Source organism: Dendrobates tinctorius, unplaced genomic scaffold (genome assembly GCF_039654945.1).
Source record: "Dendrobates tinctorius isolate UK_male_01 unplaced genomic scaffold, ASM3965494v1 ptg000154l, whole genome shotgun sequence".
Classification (NCBI taxonomy): Eukaryota; Metazoa; Chordata; class Amphibia; order Anura; family Dendrobatidae; genus Dendrobates; species Dendrobates tinctorius.
This window is the reverse complement of record NW_027361821.1, coordinates 22585266-22612101: the sequence shown is the minus strand read 5'-3', so window position 1 is coordinate 22612101 and position 26836 is coordinate 22585266. Positions and strand designations below refer to the sequence as shown.

Sequence of the window (26836 nt, the reverse complement as noted above, 5' to 3'; positions counted from 1 at the left end):
GTTCTAACCGCTCCTAGTAAATGGCTGCAAAATGCTATGAAACACATGAAATCAACAGGACCTAAATACCCTTACAAATAGGAATGGACATATGGTTAGTAATGTGCGAAAATATATAAGTATGTTGTGAACATAACTTGCAATATGCACAATGGCCACACAAGTGTGACCCCATGAGTCAAGTTAAGTGTATAGTAAAAATAAATAAACCTTTAGTAAGCTGTTGAACATCCAGCAATATACAATGACTTGGGTCCACAAACAGCTGCAGAAGAATTTTATTTTCTAATAGCAGTATCTCTCTCCATTTCATTGAAGCAGCAATGCCATCTGTGATTAAACCTCCTCTTTGGGACAGGCAAAACAACAAGTTCTTCCACACCTTTATAAAAAAATGCCAGGTGTTAAATCATCAGCTTGTAACTTTTTAGTCACTGTAAATGGGTAATGAAGCAATTCCTTCAATTCAGCCACCTGTGTCCATTGACCTTCATGTAGTGTTACCTGAGGGTTGGCGATATCTACAAGGAAGGTTTTCAGCTCAAGCAATCGATCAATCATTAAATTTGGTGCTGCGCCCCTAGTAGCTTGATCCACAATTTCCCCTTTTCCAGCACGTCTCTTCAATATGGAATCAATTTTAAGGGTGCTGGCAGCAATAACCAATTTCCTCACTTTGCTAATCAGAGTTCCAGCATGTCCCTCTTGCAGACTATCTTATTGCCAGCTGCAGCATGTGCATAACACAGCGCATGTCATGAATAGGAAAGCGGTGTGAAGCAGCTACAACAAGATCACCTAACTGTAAAGGATCATATTGCTGTTCTGTATTAATATCTGCTTGTTCCTCCGTTATGAGAACAGAACTGTGGCCTTCCATCTCCAACATACTGAATATGAAATGTTCTTCTAGCTGCTGTTCACCTTCATCAGTTTAATTGTACTTATGTTTGAAGCATTATCAGTTATAATAGCGAGAACCTGTTCTTTTTTGAGTTCATAATCTTGCACAATTTTTTCCACTAATGTCTGGGGAAATTGGCTGCTGTGATGAGCTTTAGCAGCTTTTACTGACAGTGTCTTAGTAACAATTTTTTTATTGTCACAAACATATTGAACATTGATAGCAAAATAGTTCACTCTGATGTGTGCAGGCATCCATTTTAAGAAATACAAAGCGTCTCTTGAGAGTCTTTTTATGATTTTCCTTTTGGTTAAGGGCTTCTTCAAATCACTAATTTTCTAATACTTTCTCTTTCCAGAGAAACACCAAGTTTGTGAGCCTTTTCTCCATTAAGAGCTGTAAAAGCTGGTCGTGCCAATAATGATAATGGTACATGGTCCTTCACAACAAGCTGGATGAGCTGTCTTTTAAACACATCTGCTCTCATTGTTACAGTATCTTTGTCACTTACAAAATATCTTGTAACTGACGTTTAAGACGCTCTTTCCTCCTCCTTTACCTGGCAGGAAGTGGTGGTCTCTGGTTTTTGGTTCTGGAGTGATCTTTTTCAGTCACTGCTTTGTAAACGTCTGGGTGGCAGAATTGTAAATGTCTTTTTAGATTGGAAGCTCTTGAAGGAGCACTTTTACCACTGCCTGAGTATGCACCGATTTTGGCATCACAGTATTTGTTTTCATCTGGGTCACTTATACACTGACACACAAAATGTTTATTAACTTGAGTCACTGTGAAATGCTCAAATACAGCTGACTTCATAAGATGTTTCTTAGACAATAATTTTGTCCTGTAAAATAAATAAAGTATATTGTAATTCTTGCAATAATAATTCAGTATAGAAATAAAATAATCTTTGCATAAATCAATAGGACATAATTTTTTTCCCCTTATATTCTATGTATAGTGTATATAAGTCATCAGAACAGATAATTTCACCAAACATGAGCTAAGAGGAAAAACAAACTAAAATATCAAACATACAGAGACAACATACACTGGACTATTGATTTATGCACAGTTTATTGAAAATTTAGATATGCTTTAAAAAGTACTTACCTTCTTTAATCCTGCTTTCCTGTTCAATCCAGAAGTTCTGAGATTAATGCAGGCTTTTCTTCCGTGTGTTTGTTATTTTTTCCCCTTATCTGTAGAGCAGGAGCTCACTACATATGAACATAAACTGCAACACAGATTCATCTCAGCTAAAAGTCTTAGATCAGGAATAGGACAGACATTTATAGGATGTTAGATAACTTTCCCAAATTCTTCTGAAAAAAATATTCCCCACAAACTGCATTGAACTACTGTACCCAATTTATTATATATTTTAGGAGTTGGTCCATTTTATATCCAAGTATCAAATACCGGATGTTTGGTCCAAAAAAAAAAAATCAGAATTTTAATACATACAGTAGCCACTAAACGTTTCAGTCGCGATAGACCTTCATCAGTGTCCATTTTATACCAACTCCACAGCCCTGATTATACACAAAGATGCTTTTTTGCATAAAAAAAAGTTTGCATTTCCATGTTTTGAGAGCTATAATTTTTCAATATTTAGGTCGACCATAAAGTGAGGGCTTTTTTATTTGCGGAACATGTTGCCATTTTCAGCACATGACATTTTTCAGCGCTTTCTATCACAATTTTTGGGAGGCAGAACGAATAAAAACAGCAATTCATAATTTTTTTTAATTATTTTATGCTGTTCACTGTGTGGTAAAAGTGATAAGACAACTTTATTCTTCAATAGAATGAGGAATCTGGGGATTGAAAATCCACGCTGCCAAGGATCAAAAGTATGATCAGACAGACAGACATGTAGTATAATTGTGATTTGTTGCATCAACGTGTTTCAAGGTTTACAAAACTGGTTTGTCCTGATGAAGAGGTTTGTAAAATTTGAAATGTGTTTAAGCAATAAACCATAGTTATACTACATGTCTGTCTATGATCATGCTTTGGATACTTGGCAGCGTGGATTTTGGATTACCAGATCTTATACTTCAGGTCAGAACTATTACAAGCGATACCACATTATGTCGTTTTTATGTTTTGGTGTTTAAACACAAACTATTTTATAGAAAAAAAAAAAATCTGTTTTTCATTACTATATTCTGAGAGCTGTAGCTTTTTTATTTTTTCTGCTAATGGCTTATATTTTTTCGGACAAGATTATGTTTCTTTGAATCAATTCTCCTGTACAGCACCATGGAATCAATGGCGCTATATAAATTTATTATTATTTAACAGTCAACAATAGAGCAACAAAGTTAGAAATATGCCCTGCTAGTCACATTTTTAGAAGTTTACAGACCCAAATCTATTCCTCATTGTAAAATTCAAATGCACAAAAAAATTCCCTTACTTTCCCCAGCCATAATTTCTGCTATAGTAAACTTACTTTTCTGCTAGTTCTTCAATAAATACTGTAACAGAGTTAGTATCTTGTCCAACCTCTTGTATATGAGCATTGTAGTATCGCCCACCAGGCTCTAAACGCACCTACAATCATGTAAGCAGGTTGTCACGTCAGAGAATATGCACTTTATTATAAGGCTCAAGTTACCATATTTAAACAGTATATATTCAAAACAGATGACACTTCTGTGTACAAGATTATCACTCACCTGACACTTATCACCCAAACAGTAATGCCTTCCAGCAAACACCATATATTCAGTTTTCTGAAGCTCTATAATGGACAAAATCTACATATTAATGAAAAAATCTACAGTTATGGCTAAAAGAGACACCAATTTTGGTCTTCACAATGTTTGCAGCATCAGTGTTTTTAGATCCTTTAGTCAGATGCGTCCATGTTTACTGAAGTACAATTATAATTATTTCATAAATTTTTACACATACATAAAATGTATACAAAGACTTGGCCATGGACCCAAAATTACTATGTTTTGTTCCCTGAGCTACTTAGTTATCCTTTTTGCATGTAAAAGCATTGTTCATCACCATATTGCTACTGGATAGGGATAGGCAAACTCGAGCAGTAAAGTTCAGAGTTTATACAGAAAACCTAGTATTCTGGCATGGACCCCGAACACTGACTTCTCCAGGAAGTCTGTGTTACCGTTTGGGTTTGGCACTCCAAACATCGGGTGTTTCAACTGTGTGACAGTGTGAGAAACACTGGTGGCTCTGATTGGTAGCAAGTTCTTGGTGATCCCATAACTGGTTGATTTAGAGGAAATGTAAATTGCCCGTAAAGCTATTTTAATGCAAAGTAATGACTTGGAGGTAACCACACGGACAACAGAAAAAGAATGATTTCAAACAGCTTCCTTTTAAAGCAATACATTTGTTATTCTGATTGAATTAAGTGATATCAGCTGCCTTGTACTCATTAAAGGTACTGTCACACTTAGTAATGCACCAGCGATCCCGACCAGCGATATGACGCGGTCAGGATCGCTGGTGCATCGCTAAGTGGTCGCTAGTGAGCTGCCACACAGGCAGATCTCACCAGCGACATCGCAGCAGTCGGGGGTCGCTACTTACCTGTCACACTAGGCGATCCTGACGTCCTCCCGCCCGGCTCCACGCTCATCGCTCGTCTCTCCACAGGAAGCGCCTGGACGTTCTCGCGCGATCAGCGATAACCAGCGGGGAGCGGGTCGTAGGCAAGTATCACACAGCGATATCGCTAGCAATATCGCTATAACGTCACAAGTTATAGCGATCTTGCTAGCGACATCGCTAAGTGTGACAGTACCTTAATACTTTCTCCTGAGCCAAGGAGAAGATCACTAAAATGTTATAGGCAGATCATTTTAGAGCAAACCTGAAAATCCATGAAAATGGCATTTTGGGGATTAAAATAATGACTAAGAAATGACTTTGCAATTTATCTGATCCCTTTTCATAATTCCAAGTTAATGCAAAATTTCCACTATAAAAACTGAAGCAACAAACTGTCACGGGGATACCATGACAAAGTGAGGTCAGACGATTGTAGCTTGTAGTGACACCTACACCTGCGATAGTTACAACTGCTTCACCATCCTATTAACAGTTCTGGCTTTCTTTGCTCTGGAGCTGCAATGATTAAACTGCTTAGGTAAGAGAGAGGTAGGGAGCTGTCTACGTTAACTAGATGAATCCAAATGAGGCAGAGTCCAATTGCAAAATCTGGGTGAGTGCTCTTTCCGCTGGTGAGCACAGCAATGAGAAGAAAACAGAAGGAATGGATCTGGTACATCAACCCGTATAAAATGTAGAAAAACATTTCAGCATGTCACACCATGTTAAAAACATGAGAAACACCTGACGCGTTTCTGGCGCATTGCAAGCGCCCTTACTCATAGGATATAAAATACAAAATGACAAACCTATAAGGCAAAGCATTAAAAACATGAAGATAATTACATTAATTATGCGCAAGTTGTTCCAGAGTGAAAAAGAACTGGAACAAAAAGTTGAACCATCAATAGATATAAAACAAATAATTTCTAAGGTTCATACCTTTGGGATATTTAGTGTCAAGTTTTAAAATCCAAAAAGTTTTGCATGTTGTCAAAAGTTTGTTTGTTACCTCCTCTAATAGGGTTACGTACTTTCTTAAACGCAAAAAACGTGAACTGGGAAATATCCCCTTTGTGAATGTTAAATTGCTTGGCGGCACCCGAATAAGCCTCATTCCTATTATGAATATTGGTCAAATGTTCAGCAATTTGTTTTTTTATTTTGCGAGTAGTTCAATATATTTAATCCCACATGACAGGCAGCAGGATGAAATAAACCACATACTGAGCATCACAATTGATGAAAGTAGTAATATATGATTTACCACCTGAGGACTGAAAAATCTTGGTTCAATCCAACGCATGGATGCAGACATTGCATCTGCTACCTACACACCTGTAAAAACCAGTAATGGACAGCCAGGATTTGGAAGTGAAAGTTTGTTTCAAACACAGAGATGACACATTAGCCAGACTAAAACCTCTCAGACCCATATCTACAGCCTGCAATGGTGATTTGCTGCAATTTATCATGCTGTTTGACTACTGGCAGGTATTTTTTAATAGAAATTATCAGATTGTATTGTGGATTATAACTATAATGTGTGGAAAAAGTAACAGGATCATAATTGGCAAAAGAGGATACTTTTGTTGGAACTAAAGACTTGGGTTTGCTGAGAACTCTATTAAATACATGTTTGATGTTATGATTATTATAACCTATCGCGCAACCATTCACTGATCACTCTGCTTTCCTGAACTCTCCATATGGAGTCGCTTTAATAGTATGGTGAGGATGGGAGGAGGATAACAAAAGGGAATTACCAGAATTTTCTTTCCTATAAAGGGTAGTATGAATACGATGTGCAATAGAATCACCTATTAGGTAAATTCAAATTGCTGATGGTAAAAGAAAGATTCAGATCATTAGAATTTAAATCTGCATGAAATAAAGGCAAATTAGATGAAGTGCCTTGCCAAATAGTAAATCATCCACATATCTACCAAGAAAAAACAATATCATTACAAAAAATTATTTTTAAGTAGATAAGCGAGTGATTTAATAATGAATTGCTTTTAGGTGATCAGAATAATTACTGCAACGTCCTAAATAAGAAATTGCTCAAACAGCTGAATGATGACGAATAGAGGAATAAAAATTAACTACATCACATGTGAAAGACCGTTAATACTTTTCCCAATAAAAATGTTCAAAGATTTGGAGTACTGAAGACATATCCTTAAAATATCCAGGGACTCTAGAAACAAGGAGACTTAAATGATCATCTACCCATGAGCTTAAATTATAATTAAGCGACCCAATACTGGAAATTAGCTGGAGAGGAGACGGAAAAATATTCTTCTGGGCCTTAGGAACACCTTGAGAAACTGGAATGATCTGGTAAAAGCCATTTACCAACTTTAGTATTGATAATGCCTAATTGTATACCTCTCTTCAAAATACCAGACAATTTAAGTTTACATGATGGAGTTGGATCAATAGCAAGAGTCATATGTGGATGAATCATCTAATATAGAGTTCACCAAATACACTGCTCAAAAAAAATAAAGGGAACACTAAGATACCACATCATAGATGTTACTGAATTAAATATCGCAGCTGCAAATCTTCATTCATTACATAGTGGCATGCGTTGAGAACAAGAAAACATAAAAATGATCAATGTAAATCAAAAATTAGTATCCCATGGAGGTCCGGATTTGGAAGGATACTTAAAATCAAAGAGGAAAATCAAGTACAGGCTGATCCAACTTCAGTGGAAATGCCCGAAGACAAGGAAATGATGCTCAGTAGTGTGTGTGGCCTCCACGTGCCAGTTTCACCTCCCTATGACACCTGGGCATGCTCCTGATGAGTCGGCGGATGTTGTCAAGAGGGATCTCCTCCCAGACCTGGAATAAAGCATCCGCCAACTCCTGGACAGTGTGGTGCAACCTGACATTGGTGGATGGAGCGAGACATGATGTCCCAGATGTGTTCAATCGGATTCAGGCCTGGGGAACAGGCGGGCCAGTCCATAGCTTCAATGCCTTCATTTTGCAGGAACTGCTGACACTCCAGCCACATGAGGTCTGGCAATGTCCTGCATTAGGAGGAACCCAGGGCCAACCCCACCAGCATATGGTCTCACAAGGGGTCTGAGGATCTCATCTCGGTACCTAATGGCAGTCAGGCTACCTCTGGCAAGCACACTGAGGGCTGTGCAGCCCTCCAAAGAAATGCCACCCCTCACTATTACTGACCCACTGCCAAACCAGTCATGCTGAAGGATGTTGCAGGCAGCAGATCGCTCTCCATGGCGTCTCCAGACTGTCATGTCTGTCACATGTGCTCAGTGTGAATCTGCTTTCATCTGTGAAGAGCACAGGGCGCCAGTGGCGAATTTGCCAATCCTGGTGTTCTGTGGCAAATGCCAAGCATCCTGCATGGTGTTGTGCTGTGAGCACAGCCCCCATCTGTGGACGTCAGGCACTCAGACCATCTTCATGGAGTCTGTTTCTAACAGTTTATGCAGACATGCACATTTGTGGCCTGCTGGAGGTAATTTTGCAGGGCTCTGGCAGTGCTCCTCCTGTTCCACATTGCACAAAGGTAGCGATCCTGTTGCTGGGTTGTTGCCCTCCTACGCCTCCCTCCATGTCTCCTGGTGTACTGGCCTGTCTATTGGTAGCGCCTCCAGCCTCTGGACACTATGCTGACAGACACAGCAAACCTTCTTGCCACAGCTCGCATTGATGTGCCATCCTGGATGAGCTGCACTACCTGAGCCACTTGCGTGGGTTGTAGAGTCTGTCTCATGCTACCACAAGTGTGAAAGCACAACCAACTTTTAAAAGTGACCAAAACATCAGCCAGAAAGCATTGGTGCTGAGATGTGGTCTGTGGTCCCCACCTGCAGAACCACTTTATTGAATGTGTCTTGATAATTGCCAATAATTTCCATCTGTTGTCTATTCCATTTGCACAACAGCATAACATAAGAGTTTTGAAGGCTGAAGGAAGACCTTATGTCTATCTAGTTCAGCCTATTTTTAGTGCAGCTGTTCTGCATTGTTGATACTGGGGAAGGCAAAAAACCCACAGAGTAGAAGCCAATTTTCTCCATAGGGAAAAAAACTCCTTCCCCTAAGCTGGGTCAACCATCTACCTATAATATTATGTTATTCGTAACCTTCTATACTGTTACTCACAAGAAATGCATCCATTCCTTTCTTAAATTTATTCAGTGAGTTGGCCATCACCACTTCCTCAGGAAGAGAATTCCAGAGCCTCACTGCTCTTACCGTGAAGAACCCTCTTCTATGCTGGTGCAGAAATTGTCTTTCCTCCAAACGAAGAGAATGCCCCCTTGTTCTTGTCACAGTCCTTGGTACAAACCGTTCATTGGAGAGATCTCTGTATTGCCCTCTGATATACTTGTACATATATATTAGGTCTCCCCTAAGTCTTCTCTTTTCTAGAGTAAATAGACCAAATTATGATAACCTTTCTGGGTATTGTAGTGAACCAACTTCATTTATCATTTTAGTAGCCCGCCTTTGAACCCTTTCAAGTTCAGCAATGTCTTTCTTGAGCACCAGTGTCCAAAATTGCACACAATACTCCAAGTGTGGTCTGACGAGTGATTTGTACAGAGGGAGAATTATGTTTTCGCCTCGTGTCCCCAGACATGTGAAACTGATTGTCAATCAGTGTTGCTTCCTAAGTGGACAGTTTGATTTCACAGAAGTTTTATTTACTTGGAGTTATATTCTGTTGTGTTCCCTTTATTTTTTTGAGCAGTGTATATAAAGTGGTATCCAATACCATGGTGCAACCCCCCCTTTGTCAGATTGTCTAACCACTATTAGAATTATGTAGTTCCCTAATGGCATTATGTTGAGCAGTAGTTAAATTGTTGAAAAAAATCAGATTGCTTGGTTTTAGCATCTAGTGCGCTTAATTCTCTCTACACCAAAGGTTGAAAATCAAGGGAAGGAATTCTCGACTAATGGATAATAGGTTGAGTTCTGAGTGGCAATCCTATTGTCACCATCTTGAATGGAACATGGATTAAATTTCGGATCCTGAAGAGAAGATAATGTACAAATAGCATTTTGTTCTTTGAATGAAAATGGTACACTGTAATCACAGGTAGAGTAGGTCGTTTGTCCACTGATGAAATTCACTGCTGATCCTATGAAAAGAAGTGTCTTAGGCCTGTTTCACACTTCCGTTTTTTCAAATCCGTCAAAATCCGTTGTTTTCCGTAAAAAAACGGATCCGCCATTTTTTGCAGGATCCGTTTTTTTTGTCCCATAGACTTCCATTACGGTTACCGCGGATCCGTCAAAAAAACGGATCCGTTTGCATCAGTTTCCGTCAAAAAAACGGAAACGGATCCGTTTGGCGGACACAAAAACGGAAGTGTGAAACAGGCCTTAACTGTTAGCAATCTGGTGAATCTGTTTACAACATTGATAGTTTGAAAAAAAAAAAAATTGAATTTTTTTTACTTGGTACAAAATTTAGTCCTTTAGATAACACATCCATTTGCACTTGTGATAGCACAATAGGGGTTATAACAGACACTAGAAAAATTGTCCACTGATTTTGATGCGTTGTTTTCCTGTGTCTCATAAGATAGCGCCTCCATGGATGGTTTTCGCTTTCTTCGCCCTCCTCTCCTACACTTATTGCGTTTTTTGTTGCGGGAGCAATAGATTTACGAGATTCATGTGCATTACCAGGCATACTGCGTGCAGAGTTGTCAGTATCATAGTCAGAACTGTTGTATTCAGATGAAGAGAAAAACTAATCTGTTGCATTTATGGCCAGACTTAAATATCTGCCTGTTTTTTTAGAATAGATTTCTTAGAAGAACTGTAGGATGGATACTTACTCCAAGTGTGCACCCGATTGTTCTTATAATCCATGGTGTCTCTGGAGAGCTTGGATTTCTTGGTTTTAATAATGTTCTCTTCCAGAGATTTAATATTGTCCGAGATTTTTTTTTCATGATAGTATCAAAGTCAGGTGATGTATTAAATTTACTTAATTCTACATTGATTTTATCTATGTCCTCCTTAAGGTTATTAAGACTAATTACCTCATGGGAAATAATCAGCTCCATCAGGTTAAAAGAGCATTTGGACAAAATACAGTTCCATTTATCATGAAATTCCTCCGAAAAGATGTATGTCGGAATTTTTTTTCCATACGAAGACCTCGTGGTATTTCCCTTTCCAAATATTTTTTTTTTAAGGGTATTATGATCCCACCACGTTCTTAACTCTTGACCAAGAAACTTCTCAAGTCATTTAATAGAGCTCCCAGTCTTGGGTTATACCAGTATTTTCTGAGTTTATTACGTTCCAAAGGCATAAGAACTCTCCTTGTTTCAGAACGTGCCAGTGAAAGTTAGCGAGAGTGTCAGTGTTTGTACCAGGCGATTGGAGTGTATATCAGGAAATTGCTGGAATTGGTGTGTTTTCCTCCCTATCCTCTCCCATTTGTTTCATTCCTCCTGTACCTCCCCTAATATCCACTCTATTTTGTGAGTGTATTTGTATGATAGGGACAAAAGGAAACTACTATATGTTTACCCCTGTCCAGCTAGTTTGCATTATCACATATGCTTCTGTACTAAGCCTTCCTTGGTGTTAAGAAAACAGATAAGTGTTTTAATAGGAGCACAGCAAAATACGAGATGCACGGCATCTGCACCATTTGGGGTAACCCGGGAAACAGGATAGGAGCCCGTTGTCCTATGCAATCCTATTGCTATTCGTGAAACAAACTTTATAAATACCAAATCTCGTGCCCAACTCTGTAGCGTAAATCATTGACTAATACAAGTATTGAGATCCAATGCCTTTTATATTGGTTAAAAAAAATAGAATGAGAAAGTTTGAATGTTGGAATAACACAAGCTAGCCAATTTAAAGGAACCCTGTCAAACATAAGAACAAATGGCACAGCTTTTACTTATCAGTAGGTTTTAAGTGAATGGGGGTGCTGTAGCTCATTCCAAAGGGAGTGAATGTCCAAGGAAAATCAGTGAAAGCGCCACAGCACTTCAAACTGCAAGGCTTTTTTAATTTTTTTTTTTTTTTTTTTTTAAATATTAATGGGTCATTCTCACAATTGAATGTTCTTCTGTTATCTATAGGATAGGGGGAAACATCCTGATTGCTGGCGTTTGACTGGTGTAACCCACAGATATTCGGGGAACTGGGCTATAAATATTTCTGTCTAAATATAGCCAAGAAGCACTGCTTGACCTCAGCTTCATCCATTGTCTATGGGTTTGCCAGAGAAACTTATAACTTGACCATTTCCAGCTGTCCCATTGACAATGAAAGGAGTGGAGGCTGATAAGGCATACAGAGCCCCATTCTTTCCAGAGACTCTGTTCTCGTGATTCCTAAGGGTTCCAGAGGTTAGACTCCCCCTCTGTTGTGAGTTCATTTTCCCCTTCACCATTGAGGTCTGATGAACTCCCTCTTCTGGTGAAGGAAGGTAGTGAGGCTGATTACCAAGCATCTGGGCAGGATGATGATGACTGGGTGACGGGAATTGCTGACGGGATATAAGGCAGCCGACGCCCTTCTGCCTTGCTTGTGATCTCTCTGAGGGATTCTAGGAGACCAGTCTGATTCCTGCTCCTCAAAAGCTAAGTTTTCTGCTCTGCCTTTTGCATTTGTGTTTTGGTTTTGTTTTTCCTTGTTTTTCTGGATTTCTGCCATTCCCTGCTGGGGTGTGCTGAATTCCTTTTTACTCTGTCTTCAGAAAATACCTGAGTACTGATATAGTCTTTTTGAAGCCTAGCGTCTTCAGGGCTTTTTTCCCTATCAGCTGTTGGCTCTTGTTTAGATAGGGTTTTGGCGGATTACAGACAGCAGCTTTTCTATCCTGTCCTATGTAGTTCGCTTGGGCCCCATCTTTTGCTCAGCCTCTCTTTCTATCTGTGTGAGTGTTTTTTCATTTTGCTTCACCGTCATTATATGTTGGGGGCTGCCTATTCCTTTGGGGTCTGCTCTGGGGAAGTTTAGATTTCCCTTTCTGTCTTTAGGCTATGTAGTTCTCCGGCTGTGATCGAGGGGTCTAGGGCACCGTAGGAACCCCCCACGGCTACTGCTAGTTGTTGTTGATAGGTTCAGGGGTCTGTAATCCGATAGCTGCCAACTTCTCTGGTTTTCTGGACTTAGCTAGTATTTCTGTTTTTGCCTCCTACGGTGACTCATTCATAACATCCCTCCCTTACAAGCATATCCCACTGATTAAGGGATATTCCCACTATTGAGTTATACCCAAAGTCTTGGCATTCACACTGCAGCCAATCATTAAGTGAATCATATTTTACCAATATGGCATCACTAAGAATAGTATGAAACCACCTCACCAGAGTTGGATCAGTGATTTGCTGTGGGTCTCGTTTCCAAAACACTTAATAGATAACTGAGGGAAAGTTGTAAATGGTCATGTAAAGACTGAAGCAACTGCTGGAGGAAAGTCTTAGTTACTTAACAGTAACCGTATTCTTCGGAGCCCATGACAGCGCCAGGAGAGAGGGGATCCACCCTTCAAGAGCAGGAAACCTACAGACATCAGTTGGATTACAGAGCAAGAGAGGAATTCCCATGGTTAAGGGAAAAAAAAAAACCATACAATACACTTAACTCCAGATGATTTCACAACCGTGAATACTTACAAGAGGAAGAAGTGCTCACTCACACGTGAAGGGAGGGAATAAAAGGGTGCTGTCATGGGCTTTGAAAAATACCATTCCCGGTATGTAACTAAGACTTTATTTGGTCTCCCATGACAGCGCCACGAGATAATTACAGAGAGGTAAGAATTTTAGGGAGGGACTATATCCTGAAGTATCTTTTTTTCAAATTTGAGATCAGAAGAGGTACCCATATCCAGTCTATGTTTATAAAAGGTGGAAGGAGAAGACCATGTAGCTGCCTTATATATCTGCTCGATCGAGACCTCAGATCTTTCTGCCCATGAGGCCGCCATGGCCCATGAGGAGTGAGCCCTGAGACCTTCTGGTGCCATCTTGCCACTTAATGTATAAGCTAATGAAAAAGCCTCCCTGATCCATCTAGCTAAAGCACTTCTTTACACCCTTAAAGCCCTTTCTAGCCCCCTGGAAGGACACAAATAAGGAATTATCCTTTATCCAAGGGTCAGTGACTGACAAGTAAGCTAACAGGCACCTCCTGACATCAAGTGTATGAAGCTTAATTTCCTTCTGGTTCTTAGGATTGGGAAAGAAGGAAGGGATAACTATTTATTGCAACCTATGGAATTTGGAGGCTACCTTTGGTAAGATGGATCTGGCTTTAGGATAACCCTATCCTCCAGGAACTGGGTATATGGTGGAAGCCTAGAAAGAGCCTGGATATCACTCACCCTTCAGTCAGATGTTAATGCAACCAGGAGGGCTACTTTAAGGGAAAGCATCTTTATTGGGGCTGACTCAATGGGTAACCTGTCAGGACCAGTCATTATTCTCTCAATGATGGGCCTGGAGATCTAGTTGACACCTTAATAAATCTAGCTATCCAGTAATTCCCTGCATGATCACAGCTAAAAAGGGCCCCCAGGCCCGATACCTGAACTTTGAGAGTACTAGTGGATAGACCCATCTTAAGCCCTTGCTGATGGAACTCCAGAATCAGACTAATTGGGGCCTCCCCCATCTTAAAATTTGAGGTGGACAAAACCTTTTCCAGGTTCTGGCATAAATTTTGGTCGTGACCACTTTCCTACTCTTTTAAAGAGTGGCAATCAGATTAGGATAAAACCCCCTTTCCCTCAACAAGAACCTTCCAAATTCCATGCTGTCAGGTGAAGCCTGGCTACTCAAAAAGGATTCAAAAAGATATAAATAAACTGGAGAAGTGGGCAGCAACTAACAGAATGGTTTTTAACAGGGAGAAATGCAAAGTACTACATCTGGGCAATAAAAATGAAAAAAGCATATACAGAATGGGAGGAATAGGGCTAAGCAACAGCACATGTGAAAAAGACTTGGGTATACTAATAGGTCACAGACTGAATATGAGTCAACAGTGTGATGCAGCAGCAAAAAGGGCAAATGCAATTCTAGGATGTATTAACAGAAGCATACAGTCTAGATCACGTGAAGTCATTATTTCCCTCTACTCCTCTTTGGTCAGACCTCATCTGGAATATTGTGTCCAGTTTTGGGCACCACATTTTAAAAAAAGACATCAACAAACTGGAGCAAGTTCAGAAAAGAGCGACCAGAATGGTGACCGGTCTGCAAACCCTGTCTTATGAGGAAAGGTTGCAGGATTTGGGAATGTTTAGTTTGCAAAAGAGAAGACTGAGAGGAGACTTAATAGCTGTCTACAAATATCTAAAGGGCTGTCACGTTGTAGAAGGATCAACTTTATTCTCATTTGCACAAGGAAAGACTAGAAGCAATGGGATGAAACTGAATGGGAGGAGACATTAGATATTAGAAAAAACTTTTTGACAGTTAGAGTGATCAATGAGTGGAACAAGCTGCCACGAGAAGTGGTGAGTTCTCCTTCAATGGAAGTCTTCAAACAGAGGCTGAACAGACATCTGACTGGGATGATTTAGCGAATCCTGCTTTGAGCAGGGGGTTGGACCAGATGGTCCAAGAGGTCCCTTCCAACTCTGCAATTCTATTATTCTATGATTCTACTCGTGGAAGGCAGACTGGCCCCTGGGTGAGTAGATACAGGATCTCCGGTAGCACCCAAGGTTCTGTGACCAACACGGTCCTCAGCCACAAAAACCATGCCCTTCTGGGTCAAAAAGGGGGCAACCACAATAATCCTTGCCCTGTCTTCTCTGACCTTTCTCACCACCAGTGGCAACAGTGGTAAGGGGAGGGGGAAGCATAAGCTAGCAAGATGTTCCACCTGATCAGGAAGTCATCCACCACCAGTGGCTTTTCCCTGGGTTGAGAGAACAGAATTGTTTCACCTTCTTGCTGCTTTTGGTGGCAAAGAGGTCCAAGTCCAGACAACACCACATCCACACAATCTGCTCGAAGATGGAACCATTCAGTGTCCACTCTCCCTGCCTGAGTAGGTTGCGGCTTAAAAAGTCTGCTCTGATGTTTTCTTTTACTCTTATGTGAAGAGCAGTCAATGATAGAGAACTATTTTCTGCTACTTGAAACAATCGATCCACCACCTCCATTAACCCCTTCCCGACCAATGACAGCGTATGCGTCATGAAAGTCGGTGCCAATCCGACCACTAACGCATATGCTGTGTCATGAGTTTAAAGCCCCCCTGCGGGTCGGGTGACCTGGGTTAATGAAAAGTCACCTGACCCGCAGATACAGGGGGCTTTGTACTTCACCAGAGGGGGCGTGGCTTCGCTCCCACATGGCTACGATCGCTCTGATTGGCTGTTTCACTTTTAACAGCCAATCAGAGCGACAGTAATATTTCATCAATGAAATTTGATGAAACATTACTATCCAGCCATGGCCAATGCTGCAATAGCATCGGACATGGCTGGAGATCGTGATCCAACCCCCCCATCCGGCTGGCAGCGGCGATGTGCCGCTGCCACCTTCTGACGGCGGCGATCAGCAGCCGCCGCTATAATCTGCTCCCCCTCCGCTTCCCCCTGCCTTCCGATCACCCCCTATAGCCTCCTCCGGTACCTTATCAGTCCCGGTAACCTCCCGGTGTCCCGATGTCTTCTCTCCATGGGCGCCTCCATCTTACAAAATGGCAGGCGCATGCGCAGTGCGCCCGCGAGTCTGCCAGCCGGCGGATTCATTCATTTTACTGGTACACTTTGTTCACTGTGATAAACACCCCCATAGCTAGTGACACATAATAAAATAAAGAAAATATATTTTTATTTTTGGGTTAGGGCCGGAATTAGGGTTAGGGCCGGAATTAGGATTAAGGTTAGGGGTGTGTTGGGGTTGGGATTAGGGTTAGGCTTGTGGTTAGGGTCGAGTTAGAATTGAGAGGGTTTCCACTATTTAGGCACACTAGGTGGTCTCCAAACGTGACATGGCACCACCATTGAATCCAGCCAATTTTGCATCCAAAAAAAAAATCTAACAGTGCTCCCTCCCTTCCGAGCCCCGACATGTATCCAAACAGTGGTTTACTGCCACATATGGGGTATCAGTGTACTCAGGAAAAATTGAACAACTTTGGAGGTATAATTTCTCCTGATACCCTTGGGAAAATAAAAAATTGGGGGCTAAAATATGATATTTGTGGAAAAAAAATGATTTTTTATTTTCACAGCTCTGTTATAAGCTTCTGTGAAGCACTTGGGGGTTCAAAGAGCTCACCACACATCTAGATAAGCTCCTTAGAGGGTCTAGTGTCCAAAATGGTGACACTTCTGGGGGTTTCCACTGTTTAGGCACATCAGGAGCTCTGCAAACGCAACATGGTGTCCGATCTTAATTCCAGCCAATTCTGCGTTGAAAAAGTCAAACTGCGCTCTTTCCCTTCCGAGCTCTACCGTGCATCCAAACAGAGGTTTACCCCCACATATGGGGTATCAGCCTACTCAGGACAAATTGCACAACAACTTTTGGGGTCCATTTCCTTTTGCTACCCTTGGTAAAATAAAAAATTCGGGGCAAAAAGATCATTTTTGTGAAAAAAAATAGGTATTAGACCTACCGGTAATGTTTCCAAGAGTCCATCCTGACAGCACCATGGAGGTCGTCCTCCTTACAGGGACAGGAAAGCACACGAGAGGTTAAAAGGTCCCGTCCCACCCCCTTTCCCTCAGTGACTTAACAAGTACCACAGCGTGGATAATGCAATAACACTTTAATGATACATTCATATTACAGCATATGACATAACATACCATAACATAACAGGGAGGGCACTACCCGTGCAGTCAGGATGGACTCCTGGAAACAGTTACCGGTAGGTCTAATACCTATTTTCCAGGACGTCCCCCTGACGCACCTCCTTAGGGTGGGATTACCGCCTGTAGAACCTTTCTCCCAAATGCGGTGTGTTGACCTGATAGCACATCGAGCTTGTAGTGCTTGCAAAAAGTATTAAGACTGGCCCAGGTTGCTGCCATACACATCTGTTCAACTGAGGTGCCTGCTCGTTCGGCCCAAGAGGCCGATACTGCCCTTGTAGAGTGGGCCCTTAAAGTATCTGGTGGGTTGATGCCTTCCGACTGGACCGAGGTTATCCATCTTGCGATGGTTGCTTTAGAGGCTTTCTTCCCCTTATTTTTTCCCCCAAAAAGGATGAACAGGTTTGGGTCTATACGCCAACTGTTGGTGGCCTCGAGATAGTTTATAACTGCCCGTCTCACATCCAGTGAGTGGAGACGCTGTTCCTTCTCGTTACGAGGGTTGTCGCAAAAGGATGGTAACACTATCTCCTGATTTATATTTTGGTAAGAGGCTACCTTTGGGATAAATGCCATAAATGCCGGATCTAACATTAGGATTATATGATCTTCTCGGATCTGGAGATATGGATCCTTGGTGGACAGGGCCTGGATCTCCCCTATTCTGTTGGCCGTGGTAATGGCTACAAGGAAGGCCGTTTTCCGAGTGAGAGTTGAGATGGACACTCTCTCGCTGGGAACGTATGGGTCCCTACATAGGGTTCTAAGGACCAGACCAAGGTCCCAAGGCGGGGTGAGCTGCCTAATCCTGGGGCAAAGATGTTGCGTGGCCCTTATGAATCTTACTACCCAAGGATGAGAAGCCAGGGGGTAATCAAAAGGAGCTCAAAGCCGAAATCTGGACCTCTAAGGTGCTGGGTTTGAGGCCTTTATTATACCCTGACTGTAGGAAGTCTAGGACACTAGGGAGGTCAGGGGTACCTGCCACTAAGTCGGACCTGCCACCGTCCAGACAAAATCTCTTCCATATCTTCCGGTAGATCGCTGATGTAACTGGCTTCCTGCTGGCTAGTAAGGTAGATATGACCTGATCTGATAAGCCTTTTGCCTTCAGGATGTCCCTTTCAGGATCCACACCGAGAGGTGGAGTCTTGCTGGATTCGGGTGGCCGATCGGGCCCTGGTGGATGACTTCTTCCCTTAGGGGTAGCTCAACTGGGCTTCCTACCGCCATGGCTCCCAGTAAGGGAAACCAGCTCCTCTTCGGCCAGTATGGAACTATCAATATCACCGGTATGAGCGCTAGAGGTGGGAATGCGTACGAGAGGGGCTCTTCCCAGACCTGACTTAGGGCGTCTACACCGTGAGGGTGGTCCGCTGGGTTCAGGGAGTAGAATCTGGAGACCTTTGAGGTTTTCTGGTTTGCTTATAGGTCTATTCTGGGGGTCCCCCACCGCTGACATAATTGATGGAAGATCTCTTCGTTCAGCTCCCACTCTGTCGGGCAGACCTGCTCTCTGCTTAGGTAATCTGCTGCCACGTTCTGGGAACCCTCCAGGTGGATTGCAGTTACTGAGAGGACAACTCCCTCTGCCCATGCGAATATTCGTTCTGCTAGAGCCTGGAGTGGTCGGTGCCTCGGGCCTCCCTGGTGCTTCAGGAACGCGACTGCCGTTATGTTGTCCAGCAATATTCGAATGTGTCGATTCTTCACGACCGACCGGTTCCGCCGCAGGACTTCCCAGACCGCAAAGAGCTCCCTGAAGTTGGAGGATCTGTTTCTGATGTTGACTGGCCATTCTCCTTGGAAAATCTTCCCTTCTACGTGGGCTCCCCATCTCCACGTACTGGCGTCTGTGGTGATTACCACATAAGGAGAGGTTGTCCATAGCACACCTACCCGCAAGTTCTTGGGCTGTATCCACCATCGTAGTGACCTTTTCACTGGACCTGGCAGTGTTATGGGCCTGTCGAGTGAAGCCTGATGCCTGTCCCACTTTGCGAGAATTTCCTTCTGCAAGGGTCTCGAATGGAACTGGGCCCATCTGACGCACGGAGTGCAAGCCGTCATCAGGCCCAAGACCGCCATCGCCCCTCTTATGGAGGTGCGATGCTTCAAGAGGTCCTCTGTTCTGTCCTGAATAATCCTTTGCTTCTTTCGTGGTAGAAGGGATATTCGGTCTCCTGAGTCTAGGAGAAGTCCCAGGAAGGTCTTTCTGCTTTCTGGTGTTAGGTCTGACTTCTGTTTGTTGATCACCCAGCCGAGGAACTCCAGTATTACGACCATTCGGTTTCTGTCTCGAATAAGCTTTTAAGCTTTTCCTCTGATTTTGCCACCAGGAGGAAGTCGTCTAAGTACAGTATTATGATGATACCCTGATTTCTCAGGTAGGCCACTACCTCCGCTACCAGCTTTGTGAATATTCGAGGGGCTGAAGCTAGCCCAAATGGAAGGCATTGGAACTGGAAGCGGCGTTTCCGGGTCGGTAGTCTGACTGCAAATCTTAGTCTCTGGGATGAGGGATGGACAGGGACCTGATAGTACGCACTCTTCAGGTCGAGGGTACACATGACGGCATCCCTGTCTATTAGATGTATTGCCGACCATATTGATTCCATCCGAAACCTCTTGTACGTAACCCAGGCATTTTGATGTTTTACGTTTATAATAGTTCAGGCCTCTCCGGATGGCTTTGCGATGGAGAACAGGGAGGAATAGTGACCCTTTCCCCTTTCCAACGGAGGAATTGGCACTATAACCTCCGACCTGAGCATGTCCTGTAGATATGTCCACATGGCGGAGTCCGCCGGGACTACAGTGGGGATGATATATCTGTCGGGGGGAGGGGAGCAACATTCTATGCTGTAACCTTCTGCAATGGTTCCCTGTTGGACCTACCCAGGCTCCTAAAGTCAGTTTGTCTCCTAAAAAGGGACCTCTCCGAAAGGGCTGGGTCCATTTGGGCTTTTCCTCTGGGAAGCCTTTATTTTTATCGGATACCTGCTCTAAGATGCTATCTAGGGCCGGTCCGAACACCCTTGTGCCTGAAAAGGGAATGGAGCATAGCTTCGCCTTTGAAGCATTATCCCCTGTCAAGGATTTAAGACATACCGCTCTCCTAGCTGCATTGGGGAGGGAGCTGTTCCTGACTGCGAACCTTACCGATTCGGCTGACGTATCTGACAAACGCCGTGGCTGATTTCATCAGGAGAAGGGACGCTAAGATCTCGGATCTAGGGACTTTGTTGGTTAGGTTCTCTTCCAACTGACCCACCCAGAAGAACATGGACCTGGCCACCGAGGTGGCTGCTATGTTAGCCCAAGTAAGGGCTGCCGCCGTTTCCGAAGCTCTCTTTAATAGGACATCAGCCTTCCGGTTCATCGGGTCCCGGAGACTTGGGTCCTCGAACAGTATGGCTGTCTTTTTGGTAACCTTAGCTACAGGAACATTGATCTTAGGGTACCGTTACACTTAGCGATGCACCAGCGATCCCGACAACGATATGGATCGCTGGTGCATCGCTAAGTGGTCGCTAGTGAGCTGCCACACAGGCAGATCTCACCAGCGACATCGCTGGGGTCGGGGGGGGGGGGGGGGGGTCGCTACTTACCTGTCAGACGCGGCGATTCTGACGTCCTCCCGCCCGAGTCCACGCGTCGCTCGTCGGCACCACAGGAAGTCCAGCAGGAAGCGCTCAACAAGAAATGATCCAGGACCTTCTCGCGTGACCAGCGATAATCAGCGGGGGAGCCTGTCGGAGGCAAGTATCACATGTAGCGATATCGCTAGCAATATCGCTGCTACGTCACAAAATCGGTGACTTTACAGCAATATTGCTAGCGATATCGCAGTGTGTAACGGGGGCTTAAGGAATTTCCTCCCATAATCTTGTTTCCTCTGGGTCAAAGGGCAGTCGGCTCTTAAAGTCGCAGGACAGCACGAGTCGACACTCTGCCTCCTTCCACTCCTCTAGGACCATTGTCTTAATGTGTTCGCTCACAGGGAACACAGTCTGTTTCTGAGCGACCAGTCCCCCGATATCGGGTCCTGTCTAGATTGCGGCTTAGGAACTTCTTCGATCTGCATGTGCTCCTGACCGCCTGCACCAGCTCGTCAGTGTCCTCTAGCCTGAACAGGTATTTCCTGCCCTGGTCCCGTCTATCGGTCGGTATCTCTCCTCCTTCCTCGGGGTCAGAGTCCCGGAAGTCTGACCCTTCAATCGAGCTTGCTTCCGAGACTAAGTCTGCCTCCCACCTCGGCCGCTTGCGGCTTGGCCCCGGACTGGGGGATTGCTGCCGTGAAAGGCTGGACCTGGAGTCCTGTACTTCCTCCCGAATCAGGGATCGCATCTCCGCAAGGAGGGACGATTGTTCATCTCTTACGACCCTTGAAGTGCAGGGTCCGCAGAGAGTTTTGAAATGGGTGTCTGGCAGCTTTACCCTGCATACCGGGCATCTGACTTAGATTTGGCTTTAGTCGGGTCCTTAGTCACTGTCGGGGGGGCTGCTGGGGTTCCCCTTTTCCTATTTAACATAAGACATGGATGGTCGGGTCTGTCGTCCTGGGCTGCGGGGGATGGCTGCGTGACGGGCGGATTTCGTCAGGCGCACTTACTCCTCCGTCTGTCGGAGCTTCTGGGTCCATTACCGCTGAATCTGCCGGGTGGACGCTGAGCTGCAGGCGCGCGCCGTTTCAAAGACTGCGTGTGATGTCACCGGTAGTGACGCGCGTCTTCTCACGATAGCCTGGACGTCGCGCCGACCTCTTCCAGCCCCGACTAGGCCCCGCCTGCACCTCTGAGGGCGTTCTGTTTGTAATGCCGGCGCCCGCACCGCCCGCTGCTTGCGGGGAATCGGCACGCCCTCACCGTCCGCTGCCTGCAGGGGACCGGTCTGTGACTGCCACGGCGGCGCTGCCTGGAGCCGAGCCTCCCACCGGGAGGAGCGGCGTGTCCTGCTCCTGGCCTTTGGGGCAGAGGGACTCCCCACCGAGGAGTGTCGGCCCTGGGCGTCTTCACAGGGGGAGGGTTTGGACTAGCCGCCCGATCCCCCCCGGTAAGCTTCCTGGGCGATCCTCTCGCGTGCCCCTTCGTGCAGGGACAGGAAAGACACTGAGGAAAAGGGGGTGGGACGGGACCTTAACCTCTCGTGTGCTTTCCTCTCCCTGTAAGGAGGAGGACGACGTCCTGGAAATATGATTTTTTATTTTTACGGCTCTACGTTATAAACTTCTGTGAAGCACTTGGGGGTTCAAAGTGCTCACCACACATCTAGATAAGTTCCTTGGGGGGGGGGGGTCTAGTTTCCAAAATGGGGTCACTTGTGGGGGAGTTTCTACTGTTTAGGCACATCAGGGGCTCTGCAAACATAACATGATGCCTGCAGACCATTCCATCAAGTCGACATTTCAAAACGTCACTACTTCCCTTCCGAGCCCCTACGTGTGCCCAAACAGTGATTCCTCCGCACATATGGTGTCCCAGTGTACTCATGACAAACTGGACAACAATTTTTAGGGTCCAATTTTTCCTGTTACCCTTGTGAAAATAAATTGCGGGCTAAAAAAAAAATTTTGAGGAAAAAAAATGATTTTTATTTTCACGGCTTGGGGTTATAAACTTCTGTGAAGCCCTTGGGGGTTCAAAGTGCTCACCACTAGAGTTGAGCGACTTTTGGTTTTTTAGGGTCGCGTTTCGTGAAACCCGACTTTTCCAAAAGTCGGGTCGAGCAAGATCGTCCGATTATAGGGAAAAGTCGGGGTCGTCCCGAAACACGAAACCCAATGTAAGTCAATGGGGAATAAAAGTCGGCAGTGAGAGGACAGGAAACACACCTACAGTGCCCATTTGAATGCCAAAAGCATCAATTCTTCTTACTTAAGCTTGTCAACCTTAATTAACTTCATAATACAAGTTATGCACTGAAAAATGGGGGTTATTTGGCTAAAGTTGTGGGGGGGCTGGCTCCAGGTTTTCATGTGCCCTGGGCGAAAGAGCGCCCCTTTAACACATACCACAACTCATCATGCTCCGATACGGCAGAGAAATAGCGGTATAGTACAATGAAAAATACTTCACTTTTTACATCTCATGACAAGGCCCATCTATTTCTCCATACAGAATCATTGGTCCCATATAATGTTTGAAACAGTATATGATGAGCTCCACATAATGCTACAGTATATGTTGGTCCCCATGGATGAAGCTCCACTGTCTTATGGGCCCAAATAATGCTCCAAACATAATGGGCCCCATTTCTAATGCTCTAGTGTATAATGGGCCCTGTAAATGCTGCTCCAGTGTCTGATGTCCACCTTTGGAATGTTCCAGTGTATGGTGGGCCCCATCTATCATTCTCCAGAGTATAGTGCTCCCCAAAAATTGCTGTCCCAACATTGAAAACAATCAAAGAAGTCTCCTCGCTAGGGAATCCCTGTACTAGTCTGGACTCCTCGTCGTCCCCATCTTCCATCTCACTGCACAGTATTTCAACCTTGCAAGTGCTGTGATCCTGAGCAAGCAGGGGGGGGCACACTCGTTGGCGACGGCACTGGCACAGGGCCTCTGATAGTACGGTGGTGTGTCTGATGGCTGGTGGGCCGAACCTGCACTTTCATCTGCAGCTTCCTCTTTGTCACCGTGTAAGATGGAACTGTATATGAGAAGGGTAACCTGAGTTTCATGAGGGTCAGGTTCAGGCCGTGTAGCGTGCGAGGATTGCACAAAGGTTAGAAAGGGTACCGTATCCCCGGATAACATGTATGGATAGCGTACACATTCAAAATATATGTCTCAGGAGGCAGGCTCAGACGGTGTTAGGCCCAGTATGGATTGCACAAAGGTTAGAAAGGGTACCGTATCCCCGGATAACATGTATGGATAGCGTACACATTCAAAATATATGTCTATACATCAGGAGGCAGGCTCAGACGGTGTCAGGCACAGTATGGATTTGACGGCCCAGATTACACAGCGGAGGAGCAGGGAGAGGTAAAGATTGCAAATGCTGGGGCCCTGCCCAAGCAAGGGGGGCCCACTCGTGGGCGTCGGTACTGGCACTGGGCCCCTCATAGTACAGCGGTGTGTCTGACGGCCGGTGTGCACCACCACCGTCAGAGACACTTGATTGCACTATGAGGGACCCTGTGCCAGTGCCCGCGCCCAAGAGTCGGCCTACCCACCTGTCCAGGGCAACGGCACTCGCACGGTGTCGTGCGCTAGGTGGTGACCCCGGCCATGGGGGGGGAGGCAGCACAGTTAGGGAGTTTTAGAAAGTGGCATATGTTGATGTTGGACATTCAGCTGATGCAAAAGGCGAAATAGGTGAAGTCCCAGGAAGAGGTGGACCAAAGCAAGCCATTTTTCTGTCACCCTATGTGTCATCAGGGGAAGGTGGGACAAAATCCTTGGAAACCCATGCATGGTTCATTTTAATGAAGGTTAGATCATCCACATTTTGGGTTGACAGACGGGTCCTTTTTTCTGTCAGGATTGATCCAGCTGCACTGAAGACTCTTTCCGATAGCACACTTGCAGCTGGGCAAGCGAGCTCCTGTAAGGCATATTGTGCCAATTCAGGCCAGGTGTCCAGTTTAGCGGCCCAATAGTCAAAGGGGAATGACCTGTGTGGGAGAACATCGATATGGGAGGAAAAGTAGTTTGTAACCATGGTTGACAACTGCTGTCTCCTGTCACTTTCCATCGATGCAGTATTACCAGTTGCGTGAGCGGTATTTGAAAAATCAGTCCACAACATTGTCATGAAACCCCTGTCTCCAACGCCACTTCTGCTGTATGCACCACAAACACCTCTGCCAAGCTGCCCCCGGCCCGTACGGCTCGTGTGAGAACCATCACCGCTGCTGTGTGCTGGGAATGCCTCAAGCAACCGATTTACCAGAGTTGCTTGTTTATTAGCCAATATTAGGTCAAGGTTCTCCTGTGGCATGATGTTTTGTAATTTGCCTTTATAGCGTGGATCCAGGATGCTGGCCAACCAGTAGTCGTCATCGTTCATTTTGGCAATGCGGGGGTCCCTTTTTAGGATACGCAAGGCATAATCTGACATGTGGGCCAATGTTCCCGGTGTCAATGATGCACTGCGAGTGCTGGTTGGAGGAGCACTTTCTGGCAAATCCACATCCCTCCAGTCACGCACAAACCCTGTACCAGACCTTGCCACGCCAACATTTTCACTTGCCCCACGAGATGCATCCTCCTCCCCTAAGTAATCATCCCCATCATCATCCTCCTCCTCCTCTTCTTCCTCCACCTCGTCCAGGAGAGGTCCCTGAGCAGACAATGGCTGAATGTCATCAAGGATTCCCTCCTCCTCATCAACATTGGCTGCAGACGCCTGCTCTTTAAGGTGCGTCAAAGTTTGCATGAGCAGACGCATAAGTGGGATGCTCATGCTTAGGATGGCGTCGTCTGCGCTTACCAGCCGTGTGCATTCCTCAAAACACTGAAGGACTTTACAGAGGTCTTTCAGCTTCGACCACTGCACACCTGTCAACTCCATGTCTGCTCTCAAAGTGCCTGGCCGTGTATCCTCCCACAAATGCATTATGGCCTGCCTCTGCTCGCACAGCCGCTCCACCATGTGCAGGGTGGAGTTCCACCTTGTTGTAATGTCGATAATGAGGCGGTGGTTGGGAAGGTGGAGCAATCGCTGCAGCTTCTGCATACGAACGGAGTGTACAGGCGATCGGCGGATGTGCGCGCACAGTCTTCGCACCTTCTGGAGCAGGGCTGTTAACTCCGGATAATTTTTGAGGAAGCACTGCACCACCAGGTTCAAGGTGTGAGCCAAGCAAGGTATATGGCTGAGTTTTGAAAGGGCTATGGCTGCCACAAAATTACGGCCGTTATCACTAACTACCTTGCCTGCCTCAAGATGTATACTGCCCAGCCATGACTCAGTTTGTCGCTTCAAGTACTCGGCCAGCACCTCGGCGGTATGTCTGTCGCCCAAACACATCTGCAACACAGCCTGCTGACGCTTTCCACTAGCTGCTCGATAGGGGGACACATCGTGTGCAACAGTGGCAGCTGCAGATGGAGTGCTCGTACGACTGCGCTCTGTGGACGAGCTTTCGCTTCTGGAGGAGGAGGAGGAGGAGGGTGGAACGCCTACAGCCAACTGTTTCCTATACCGTGGGCTAGGCAGCACTGTCCCACCACCGCTGTCCCCTGTGGACCCTGCATCCACCACATTAACCCAGTGCGCAGTGATGGACACGTAACGGCCCTGGCCATGCCGACTGGACCATGCATCAGTTGTGAGGTGCACCTTTCCGCTCACTGACTGCTTGAGTGCATGGACAATGCGGTCTTTCACATGATGGTGGAGGGCTGGGATGGCTTTGCGAGAGAAGTGGCGACTGGGTAGGTCATAGCGTGGTACTGCATAGGCCATGAGTTCGCGGAAAGCTGTGCTTTCCACCAACCGAAAGGGCATCATCTCAAACGAGATTAGTTTGGCAATGTGGGCGTTCAAACCCAGTGTACGCGGATG

General features: G+C 45.0%; 1 protein-coding gene across 1 annotated transcript in view; it reads right to left on the bottom strand.

Moving 5' to 3' along the window:
* The window catches only part of ALG13 (ALG13 UDP-N-acetylglucosaminyltransferase subunit), a 198163-nt gene that overhangs the window by 37438 nt on the left and 133889 nt on the right, over positions 1–26836 (bottom strand). Inside the window, exons 16-17 of the mRNA XM_073547540.1 lie at positions 3592–3656; positions 3366–3466 (exon numbers count right to left, since the gene is read on the bottom strand). Of these exons, the coding sequence (XP_073403641.1) occupies positions 3366–3466; positions 3592–3656 (166 nt within the window). The remainder of the gene's footprint in view (positions 1–3365; positions 3467–3591; positions 3657–26836) is intronic.